Source organism: Chrysochloris asiatica, unplaced genomic scaffold, assembly GCF_000296735.1.
Source record: "Chrysochloris asiatica unplaced genomic scaffold, ChrAsi1.0 scaffold00033, whole genome shotgun sequence".
Lineage (NCBI taxonomy): Eukaryota > Metazoa > Chordata > Mammalia > Afrosoricida > Chrysochloridae > Chrysochloris > Chrysochloris asiatica.
In genome coordinates, this window is record NW_006408551.1 from 16,995,836 (window position 1) to 17,008,389 (window position 12,554).

The 12,554-nt window shown below is 39.8% G+C and overlaps 1 protein-coding gene across 1 annotated transcript in view; it reads left to right on the forward strand.

The window, feature by feature from the left end:
- Nucleotides 1-12,554, forward strand: part of HELB (helicase (DNA) B) — a 51,040-nt gene that overhangs the window by 12,418 nt on the left and 26,068 nt on the right. The window contains exons 3-4 of the mRNA XM_006859611.1: nucleotides 5,163-5,332; nucleotides 6,025-6,897. Coding sequence (XP_006859673.1) covers nucleotides 5,163-5,332; nucleotides 6,025-6,897 — 1,043 coding nt within the window. The remainder of the gene's footprint in view (nucleotides 1-5,162; nucleotides 5,333-6,024; nucleotides 6,898-12,554) is intronic.

Below are 12,554 nucleotides of genomic sequence, written 5' to 3' on the forward strand. Positions count from 1 at the left end.
TTCTATGGACAAATTATTGACTGTTGTAGAAAGTATCAAAAGAACAAGGAAGAAATACAGAGTTACAGTACCAAAGAGAAATGGTCAATGTTCAACCATTTCAAGAACCAGTGATCCTGAAGGAAGAAGTCCAAGGTGTATTGAAGGCATTGGTAAAGAACAAGGCTCCAGGAATTGATGGAATACAAATTGAAATCTTTCAACAAACTGATGCAGCACTGGAGGCATTCACTTATTTATGAGTTAAGATGTACAAAATGGAACACATGATTTTTTTCTTTCTAAACTTGTTTCCCTTTAGGTTTTTGCCTAAAAAAATGACAGTCTTTAGAAAATGACAGTCTTCCTGTTGTTCAGGTTAATATTGTTTGTGTTCTCTTTGACTTTTCTCTTCTCTTTGTACTCCACATCCAGTCCATCTGCAAATACTGTTGGCTGTGCCTTGAAAATACAAGTATTGCTAATAGGGTTCCAGTTCATACATGCATGAATTTGTTCTAGATAAAACGTATTTAATTATGCCGCTGATCAGTGGTGAATGGCTGCAGACAAGTTCTCCCAGTAATATGCTTACTGTCGTCTCATTAGAGTGCCTTCAAAAGGCAGATTGAGTCAGAACAATGGCTTCCACGGGAATCTGCTGGGCCAGGTAAATTCAAGGCAAAGAAGTCTACTCAGGTTTTGGTGACTTATTTTTTAAAAATTCCAAACAAATAATCTTGGTAGATTTTCTGGATGGGTACAATATAGTGGCTTATTAGGATGAAGATTTAAAAAATTGACATCTGTCTTGGTGATAGAAAAGCCTGGTACTGAGAAATCACCACGAAAGCTGTATCATGACAGCGCAGATGCTCCTTCTTCTAGTGTAGCAACGGGTGTCCTACAAGTATTTCACCACCTTCCAGCCCTGATCTTGCCCTTTCTGAGTTCTGGGTGTTCCCCAAACTCCAAAAACATTGACAAGGAATTGAATTTGAGTCCCTTGAAGATGCTGAAACTGCCCCATTGATATGGTGTAAATCAAAGAGCACAATATTTTTGGGAGAAAGATGAGAGAGATAGAAACAATACCTTGAAAAGTGTGTAGATCTAAGCGAAGGATGTATTTAGAAACAATAGCTTGACATTTTGATATTTGTTTAATAAAGGTTTCTATGATTTTATAGCAATGGGTAACATTTTGACTTACCCATTTATTTCTAGAGCTCTCAATTTATCATCTGTATTCCACCACTGTTCATATGCAAACCTCCATCGTTTCTACCTAGATTCTCTCAGTTGTCTCCTGACTACTTTCTTGAGACCCTTCAGTTTATTCTTTTTCTTTTAGTGATCCTTTAAAAGTCAGATTGTGCTGTCTCTCTGCGCAAAACCTTTCAGTGGCTTTCCATTGCAGTCAGAGTAAAATCTAAAGTATTAGCTTTAAGATAAGGCTACAAGATAAAGTAACATAAAAAGTAAAGTAAAAGCTACAAGCTTCTACCTGATCTAATTCCTGTTACCTCCCTGACATAGCTCTGAAAACTTCTCCCTTTGCTCACTTTGCTTCAGCTCATTTGTTGCTCATTGTTTTAGCTTATTTGTCACTGGCCTCCTTGTTCTACTTCAAACAGTAGTGTATTTGGCACTCTCCTTTTCCTCAGGACTTTTTCCTCTTTCAAATGGGTACATTTTACATGGCTCCATTCCAGTGTTTATCGTCTGATGTAGTAATCTGTTTGCTTGTTTGTTTGACTTGCTCAATAGAATGTAAGGTTTTTCAGAGTAGAGACTTTGATAAGGTTATTGCTGGATTTTAAGTAACTGCAATTATATCTAGCACACAGCAGGCATTCAGTAAATATCCTGAAATAATGAATGCTGGACTGTTGACAGTGCTAAAGGACATGGATGCTGGACCGACTTCCATTGTCATTGAAGCAAGAAAAAGTATGGGTACAGATGGAACAAAATCTGTAAGTGTGATCACGGGAAACGGAGGCAATTCGAGGCAATGGCCTTTTTTCTTCTTTAATGACTAGGTTACTGCTGCTTGAGATTGATAAGGAGAAGAAGGAAGGCTGAGTAGATGGGAGCAGTTTTAAAGTAGTCCCCGGGGGAAAATGGGGGCAGGCAGGGTTGTTGTTGTTGTTTAGTGCCGTTGAGTTAGTTCCGACTCATAGTTTAGAAAGTCTCAATTTCAGATGATTCTAGACACAGTGATTTCCAGGGATGTGTTGAGGGTCATGGGAACTGAGGAGTTCAGTTACTGAGATTCTGGGTGGACCAACTTATGGATGGTGAAGTCCCCAGAATTTGGCGTAGAGAGAAATACCCACATGGCAAGGGAGTGTGAGAGTGAACAAAAAGTGTTAGGAGATAGTTTACATGGAGGGAAATAAGCAAAAAATCTAAAAAGCAGACAAGGAGTCTACAACCATGTAGCAATAGAAAAACAAATACTACGAGAATCTGTGGTGGTGTGAAGTGGTGTTGGTTCTGACTCATAGTGACCCTGCATAGGGTTTCAGAGGCTGTAGAGCTTATGGAGCAGAAAGCCTCATCTTTCTACAGCTGGTAGTTTTGAACTGATGACCTTGAGGTTAGCAGTTTTGGATTTGAGGTTCCTCATCCATAACATACCGTATTGGACACATCTGCTGCCAAAGACCTCTTTAAAGTATTGAAGAGCAAAGATTCACTTTGAGGACTAAGGTGTGGACTGAGTCATGGTATTTTCAGTTACCTCACGGGCATGTAAAAGCTGAATAATGAATAAGGAAGACTGGAGAAGAATTGATGCATTTAAATTGTAGTGCTGGCAAAGAGTATTGAAAGTACCACGGGCTGCGAGAAGAACAACCCAGTCTGTCTTGGAGGAAGTGCTGTCAGAGTGCTTCTTAGAAGAGAGATTGGTGAGACTTCAGCTCACATACTTTGGACATCTTTTTATTTATTTATTATTATTAAACTCGTCTATTTAAAGACAGACTATTTGATTGGATTTTTTGTGTTTTTTAGTCCAGATATTTGTTGCTTTCACAATTCATCTGTCAGTTTGTCACACTGTGGTGATTTGCATGTTGCTGGGATGCTGGAAGTGATGCCACTGGTATTTGAGATACCAGCAGGGTTACTCATGGTGGACAGATTACAGCAGGGCTTCCAACTAAGGTAGAGTGGAGAAAGACCACTTCCTGCAGAAGTTAGCCACTGCAAACCTTATGAATAACAGTGGAATATTGTTAAATATAGTGCTGGAAGATGAGCCTCTTCAGTTGGAAGGCACTCAAAATACGACTAGGGAAGAGCTGCCTCCTCAAAGTAGCGATGCCCTTAATGACATGAATTGAACACTGCGTTTAACCTTCATTTGCTGATGGGATACAGCTCAAAATGGAAAGAAAGAGCTGCAAACATCCATTAATAATTGGAACCTGGAATGTAAAATGTAAAAATAAGAATCTAGGAAAATTGGAAATTGTTAAAAATGAAACGGAAGACATAAAGATTGATATCCTAGACACTGTTATTATTGTTGTTAATGAGTCTTCCTCCAGTCCTGATGCCATGTTCTTCTTCATAGAACCCAACTTCTTGGATTATTTGTTCAGCATACAGGTTGGATAAGTATGGGGAAAGACTATAGCCCTGACAAACACCTTTCCTTGTAGATTTGTGGGCTCTGGTCCACGCTCTTCTTTCTTGATGGTAGATCGCTCCTTCTCTGCTCACTTCTTTCTCCTTTTACCGCTTATAAGATAAAAGGTGATGTAGACCACAGCCTAGGGAAACCCCACTGATTTGGGATTAGGATCCTGGCCTGGGTAAGGGTGATGATTCAACTAAAGGTGATGTATCCCACTCTAATTGTGCCTTATGAACTAACCTAATCCTCTGTAACATAAGGTAAAGTGAAGTTAGGATTAATAGCATCTCACTAAATGGAGAATAATTGTTTCAAATCACAAAATGGAGAACAATCACATAATATTGGTAATCGTAACCTAGCCAAGCTAACACATATTTCTGGGGAACACAGGGCAGTGTGTAACTTGTATCCCTCACCCTTCATTAGTGTGTCATGGTGCTATGCTGTTGAGCGCTTTGAAATAGTGTTTCAACTACCAGCAGGTTCACCTATGCTTATGATAGATTACAGTGAAACTTCCAGACTGAGACAAACTAGGAAGAAATATCTGGTGATCTACTTATGCAAATCAGCCAGTAAGAACCCTATGACTCATACCAGGATGCTGCCCAATATTGTGCTAGAAGATGAGTCCCCTGGGTTGGAGGGCACTCAGAATACATGATAGTCATAATGGTGGACCTAAGCACATTAAGGCTTGTTAAGATGGCACAAAACCAGGCAACATATTGTTCTGTTGTGCATAAGGTGGGAACTGAGTTGGAGCTGACTTGATGACAAGTAACAACTTCTGTGTCAATAAGAATTACTCTGCATATAGAAGAGAAGACTCCTAGTGTGGCACTGTAGGATCAGCACTGAACTGCAAACTGCGAGGTTGGCAGTTCAAATCCACCAGCTGCTCCGATACAGGGTATCTATGAGTCGGGATTGACTTGACGGCACATAACAACAGCAACAATATAAGAATAAGTTCACTGTATGTTTAATTCTGTCTAAGAAGGCATAGGGGAAAGGCAAGATTTATTTTGGAAAGATTTCAGTCCAAATGGTGTAAAATTAGTGTTTTCAAACAGTGACTGTTATTTGGGCTTATCTGTGCACATGACATTTCTTGATTATATCAAATGCATTTGACAGCACATTACTGAATGACTTCTATGACCAAAGAATCGAGATTATAGTTGGAGAAATGATTGTAAAGGCTAAAATGTAAATGATTATTTTTATGCTTAGCTTTAAATTATATGTCATTGAGTCAAAAATTTGGTTCTGATTATAAGTGAAAGGAAACAGAAGGCTAAGAAGTAGTTTGTCTGAGGTTTTAAAGAACATAAATTCTGTTGTTAGCTTAATGAGAACCATCTCAGTACAAAAGGAATTGTCATATTACCAGTTTTCTTATGGAGTAAAATAAATTCATCCGTCTTTCTGATTCGAGTTTCTTGAGCTGACTGTGCTAAATGAGAAAGTCCTTCAAATCAGTGTGTGAGCTCATTTTAATTTGTTCTTTTCTGATGTCCTGTAGTTCCGTTTAAAAATGTTATGACAGCTTTGCAGTTTCCGAAAATAATGGAATTCCTTCCAATTCTTCTGCCTCGACACTTTAAACAGCTCATCAACTCAGACTCTACAGTGCAGCTGGAAAAGATAGAAGAGATTTTGAGTGAATATCCATGGAAACTTGGATTTAGTAAAGTAAGTTAAAGAGAGAATTAATAAATGTCTAAAATGGTAAACAAAACAAAAGAAATCAAGGAATAGTAAAAAAAAAAAAAAGAAAATGGCATTTAGAAATGTGGAGGTAAATTCTGGAAAAAATAACTCCAAGAAGGTGTTTGCTGTTAGAAAGAATGTTGTAAGCATTGCAGTTCTATTTGACTTTTACAACTATATGTATATTGATTTGGTAAACTAAAATTTTAATAAAAATTATATACATCTGTAATCACAATTAGTACGTTTAAAAGAATTAGTGATGTATTAGGTACATCATCTCTTTTCCTCCAAATGTAGTTGAAATACATGTCTTTTGTGAAATAAAGATGTTATTAAGAAATAGCCTAGTTTTAATTGTGTTGTTGTTGTTGTTAAGTGCTATTGAGTCGTTTCTGACTCATAGAGGCCCTGTATAGGGTTTCCGACAAGCAGCTGGTGAGTTCAAATCATGCTTGCAGGCCAGTGCTCCTCCTGCAACACCACAGCAGGACTCCAGTTTGTATTGTAAGTCTAGTAATATTCACGGTCCTGGTGTGGTGCTGTAGGATAAGCACTGGACCACTAACCACAAGGTTAGTTGTTGAAACTGACTTGACAGCACTTAACAACAGCAAGCAGTTATATTCCCCAGCCTAATTTTTCATACAGCAATTTGAACTTTGTTTTCTTAGATAACCTACAGAGAACTGAAGCTTGTGCGATGCGAGGCGAGTTGGACAGCCTTTAATCAGTGCCAGCCTCTTCTCCAGTCGATGACTGACTTAGAGAAGAATGCATTGATGATCTATTCCAAACTGAAGCAGATATGCAGGGAGCATGGGCACACTTGCATTGAAGAAGTTGAATTGACTTCTGCATTGTCACACCATATGTCTTTTAATGATACTTGGCACTCTCTGAAGTTTTTGAAGGATATCGGTGTGGTGACCTATGAGAAAAGCTGGATTTTTCTCTATGACCTTTACCAGGCCGAACAAACCATTGCTTCTTCGATATGCCAACTGATGAGAGGACCTCCGTGGCATCTGCGTGTAGATGTTAGAAAGGTGCTTGCATCTCTTCGTGCCCCCAAACCGGAGGATTCAGAAAGTGGTGACATATTGCATGAAAGTGTAATACCAGATGAAAGAAGATTAGAAAATTCTCTGCACATTGTGGACACACAGGAGAACAGGGACCATAATGGTGCAAATGAACTTAATGCAGAAACAGATGATGTTCAACTGGATCGGGATCAAGTAACTGCTTTGGAAATGATTTGTTCAAATGCTGTGACAGTCATAAGTGGGAAAGGGGGCTGTGGAAAGACCACAATTGTTAGCCACCTTTTTAAGCATATACAGCAGCTGGAAGAAAAAGAAGTGAAAAAGGCTTGTGAAGACTTTGAGCGAGACCAGGATTTGTCAGAAGAATGGCAGAGCTTTACTGAGCAAAACCAAGTGGAGGCCGGCAAAGCTATAGAAGTGTTACTTACAGCTCCTACAGGCAAAGCTGCTAGCTTACTGAGACACAAAACCGGTCTTCACGCTTATACGCTGTGCCAGGTAAAACCTCTCACAGTTTGTCTGTAGGTGAATGTTTGCTTTATAAATACATTTATGGAAAGGTTTAAACATTTTTAAAATATCCTACTGATAACAGTCAGTAGGATACTGTCAGGAGGGGCCAGTCACTGGAGAAGGATATTATGCTTGGTAAAGTGGAGGGTTGGAGAAAAGAGGAAGACCCCCAATGAGATGGATTAGCACAGTGGCAGCATCAATGAGCTCAAATGTAGTAACGATTGAGGTCGGCTCAGGATCGGGCAGTGTTTTGTTCTGTTGTGCATAGGGTCGCTATGAGTCGGTATCAATTTAATAGCACCTAACAACTGATGACAGTACTTACTAGATGTCTGCTGGATCCCTGCCTGGTAATAGCTAATAGTTTAGAATCTGTTACTCAAGACAATCAGGTTGTAAATAACAAAGTAAATCAGTGCACTGGATAAAAAGGCAACTGAACTAAACTAAACCACTGCTGTCAAGTTGATTCCAGCGCATAGCAACATTCTATATGGGTTTCTGAGACTGTACACCTTGATGGGGTCAGAGAGTTTCAGCTTTCTCCAAGGAGTCACTAGGGGGTTACACTGCCAAACTTGTCATTAGCAGCTTAATACCTAAGCCACAGCATCACTAGGGCTCTTTGTAGTTGTTATAAAGTGCCATTGAGTCAATTCCAACACTCAGCGACTCTACACACAGCAGAACAGAACACTGCCCAGTATTGTACCATCTGCACTGTTGTTTGTTGCAGTTGAGCTCATTGCTTCTGCCACTGTGTCATTCTTAGCATATCAGTCTTTTTGCATTCCATTTCCTTTTTCCTAAGTTCAGTTTTCCTAGATTCATACTTCGTATGTTCCATGTTCTGATTATTAATGGATGTGTACAGCTGTTTCTCCTTATTTTGAGTTGTGCCCCATCAACAGTTGAAGGTCTCGAAAGCTTTACTCCATTCCCGTCATCATGATCAACTCTACTTTGAGAAGGAAGGCAGCTCTTCCCCAGTTGTATTCTGAGTGCCTTCCAACCTCAGGGGCTCATCTTCCAGCACTGTATCTGACAATATTCAGGTGCTGTTCATAATACTTTCACCTCTCCACACTGCATCTGACCATGTTCTACTTCTGTTTGTAAGGTTTTCAGTGGCATAACATTCAGACGTAGTCCACCTCTCTTGTTTCCTTATTTGTCTTCATCTGGAAGCTCAGCTTAAATCTCTCCACCATGGGTGACCTTGCTGATATCTAAAATACCTTTGGCATAGCTTTTAGTATCACAGCAATACACAAGTCACCACAATAGGACAAACTGACACACTACTGTTGGCCAGGGATCCTTAGCTAAACTAACATGCATGTGTGATGCTGTAGTTAGTTAAACTCTGGGGGATGCTCCTGACTCTGTAGGATAAGCACTGGACTGCTAACTGCAAAGTTGCAGGTTGAAACCCACCAGATGCTCGGCAAGAGAAAGAGGAGACTTGCTGTTCCCATAAAGGTTTACTGTCTTGGAAACCCTATATACAGTCACTGTGAGTTGTAACTGACTCAGTTACAACTATATAGGGACACAAAGCACACCAAGTTCTGGTTTTCACTGGGACTGGGTATAAGCATGCCATTGTCCACAGACCACACCTTCAGTAGCATTATTGGAGGTGGCCGAAAGGGTTTGTGACTAGTAGGGTTAAGGTTTCATGGGAGTGAGGACTTTGTTCATCTATTTTCATTCTAAATATTCTTCACTTAGAACCTACACCCAATTCTACTGCCACCAAATCCATTCCAACTTACAGTGACCCTACATATGAGGCTTTTGGAGACTGTAGATCTTTATGGGATCGGACAGCCTCATCTTTCTTCTGTGCAGTAGTTGATGGGTTTGAACCACCAACCTTGCAATTAACAGTCCAGTGCTTATCTCACAGTACCTGGCATGGCGCTGTGGGCTAATACGCTGGACTGCAAAGTCATTTGGGCCGCATGGTCAGTGGCTCAAGCTCACCAGTTGATCCTTGGCAACCCTATACAGGGTCGCTATGGGTTGGAACTGACTCGATGGCACTTAACAACGACACCACCAGGGCCCCTTCCACTTAGAATAATGCCTTGTAAATACTAAGCACCTAATAAAATATTTCAACTTAATTGTTGTTGTTAAATGCTGTCAAGTCGATTCCGACCCATAGCAACCCTGTATAAGGTTTCTAAGGAGCAGCTGGTGAGCTTGAACCACCGACTTTGCAGTTCAAATGACTTTGCAGTCAACTTAATTAATACATTTGAAAAATTAGTTTGGCAATAATTCAAAGTCATAGAGTTGGAGAGAATCCTCCAGCCTTTACTTTATAACTAAAAAGACTTGGTAGATGATTTATGAAGAATGTAGTATTTGAAGTGGACTTTAAAGGACAGTAGGCTCAGGTGAGGAGAACATTTAAATTACGGAACAAGCCTTTCCAAAGGCTTTGAGTACAGTGACTGTGCATAATAACAGTTTGGATGTGACTTCATTGATTGCAATGAAACCTTTGTATTTCAGGAAAATGGAAATTAACTTTGGCTTAGACAGGGAATTTTTGCTTATGTTTGTATTTTGACATTGGATCATTAAATCCTTGACAATCCTGTGAAGTAGCTAAGTGATCCAGCTGAAGTATGGCGTGTTTAACTGCTTGCCCCAAATCTCAAGTAAGGAACTAGAACATGAACTCAAATTCTGATCTCTTGGGTTGTTACCCTTTCCATGGTGCCATCAATTTCTTTCTTTGTAATAGGCTGGGGATGACTATAATATTTATTATAGGCCAGGAACTATTGTGGGTTAACGCACAGGACTGCAAGGTCAGTTTGAACCACAAGGTTCAAGCTCACCATTCACGTCTTGGAAACCCTATATAGGGTCACAGTGAATTGGAATCGACTTGACCGCACTTAACAACAAAAACACAGAATCAGAACCATGAGCCACCTCAGAAATCATCTTGTCCATTACCTTTCTTTGTTAGGACAGTGAACGGGAACCTGGAGAAGCTCATTGACTTTCTAAGATCACATGGCTCGTTGGTGAAAATCTTATAACCAATTTATGAGTTTTGTATTATGTCTTCATACCTGGTTAATCTGCAGGACTAAATTACAAGGGGAGAGACCAGGCAGGGATCATTACTAAGTTGTACCTCATGTGCCTGTGCCGACCAAATTGCTAGTATCTTCATATTTGCTTGGAATGTAGGGAGAACATTTCTGAAGCCATGGTTAGGCTCAGGAGAGTGTGCCAGGGCATGTGAAAAAGACTAGTTGGCACGTTATACGATTTATTTATCATCCTTGGGCTGAGTTTACCATTGTTTTTGCTGTGTGCCATTGGGTCGATTCTGAATCCTAGTGACCCAGCAGGGTCGGCAGTTCAAACTCCTTGGAAACCCTATACAGGGTCGCTATGGGTTGGAAGCAACCCAATGGCACTTAACAACAACAACAACAATCTTTATAAGCACTGAACTGCTAACCACAAGGTCAGCAGTTTAAACCCACCAGCTGCTTCTCAGAAGTCCTATACAGAGCTGCTATGAGTCGGAACCAACTCACCGGCACTTAACCACGATGGTCTTTTTTGGGAGCGGGTCACCAGGTCTTTTTTCCACTGACCTTTTGTTTAACAGCATAGCATTAATCATCGAGCCACCCGGGTTCCTTAAGTTTGTCTTTGTTGTTGTTGTTAAGTGCTGTGAAGTCAGTTCTGACTCATAGTGACCCTGTTTAGGGTTTCCAAGGAGCAGTTAGTAAGTTTGAATCGACAACCTTACAGTTCCAACTAATCTTGTGGTCCAGTGCTTATCCTACAGTACCACATACAAATACTTTTTTTAGTATAAATCTCTCTCGAATATTAAATGGGACATACTTATGCTAAAAAATACTTGTTGTTTTTCTACAAATTCAAATATAACTGGACGTCTTGTATTTTACCTGGCCATCCTATCTTGTGCTAGTGTGTGGGAGAACGTTTATACAGCAGCGTGGATGATCTGGGTGCTCACAGATGGGACCTGAATTGAATTGGTACAAGGAGAAATACAGTGGAAAGTATCCATCAGGCACTTCTAATATAACAAATTCAATATATAAAAGGTTGTAATCGAAAGTGATTCCAAATTGTTCTATTGTGAGCCATGGTACTGAGAGAATGGGGGATTTTGTGGAAGGAAATCAATGTCTTTGGGTAGGAAACATGAATGCTGTACTCACAGACTTGTTGAATTTACACCCTCTGTCACTGAGATGATTTCAACTCCTAGAGACCCTGGAGGTCAGAGTAGATCTGCCCCATGGAGTTTCCAAGACTAAATCTTTATGGAAGCTGACTGCTACATCTTTCTCCTATGGTACTGCCAGTGGATTTGAACCACTGATCTTTCAGTTAGCAGCTGAGCACTTAACACTGTGCCACCAGGGCTACATACTGAATCTAATTTCAGTAAAATAATTAAAGGTAAGATATCATTTGTGTATATAAGGGGATTTAAAAAAAAGGTTCATGGAAGAATTGCATTTTTCCACGGACTTTTTGAAGCATCCTTGTACACATATATCCATACCTGCCAAATATAAACATTTCTAGAATGATATGCACCAAAATGTTCTCTGGCTTTAATTTTGTAAATAATGTTTTTCCTTATCTGTATTTAAAAAATATAATATTATCTTTAGGATGAATAGTTTTATTATGTTTCTTGTTGTTCATGGCGGTGGTTTTGGGGAGACAAGAAAGTTTAGAAAACTCGTGTTTTTGTTGTGAAGTGCTATCAAGTCACTTCCAACTCATGGCAACCTGGTACAGGGTTTACAAGAAATGTCTGGTGAGTTTCAACTGCTGACCTTGCGTTTAGCAGTCCAGTGCTTATCCTACAGCACCACACCAGCACTCCATTTAGAAAACTTAAAAAGAGAAAACAGTGTTTTCTTAGGTTGGAAAGGCCGTCTTTTATTTCCGGAATGGAGTACTATAGTTGAAAGACGAGGATAGCGTTAAGTGATTGGGATATCCCAAAAGGACCAGATCTAGCCCAGAGTGATGAGCACAGAGGACTGTGTGTTAAACTTGTGAAATCAAACTTAGTATGTACTCACTGAAGGAGCTCTGGTGGCATAGTGGTTAAGTATTCAGCAGTTAGCCAAACATCCCAGATTGAACCCACCAGCTGATCTGCATGAGAAAGGTGTAGCAATCTGCTTCCATCAAATTTGCAGCCTTGGAAACAGTATGGGAACTTCTGATGTGGTGCTGTAGGATAAGCACTGGACTGAAAATCAGGTCGATTTGAACCTCAAGGTCGGTGGGTCAAACTCATCAGTTGCTCCTTGGAAATCCTATAGAGGGTCACTATGAGTCGGCACTGACTCAGCGACACTTAAACAACAACTTTCTGTCCTACGGTCTTTTTTTTTTTTTTTTTCATTTTAAACAAGAAGTTTATTTAAACAACAAGACGCTTGACTTTAAGGGAAAACTATCTCGGATTCATTTCTTTTAGAGTAATTGACCCCTACTTAAAGACAGATTGCCCTACATGTAACAGCTACGTACAAAAAAGTTATAAAATTGTCCTTGGTTTTACAATGATAAATGAAAAACATTAAAATTCTCCAATT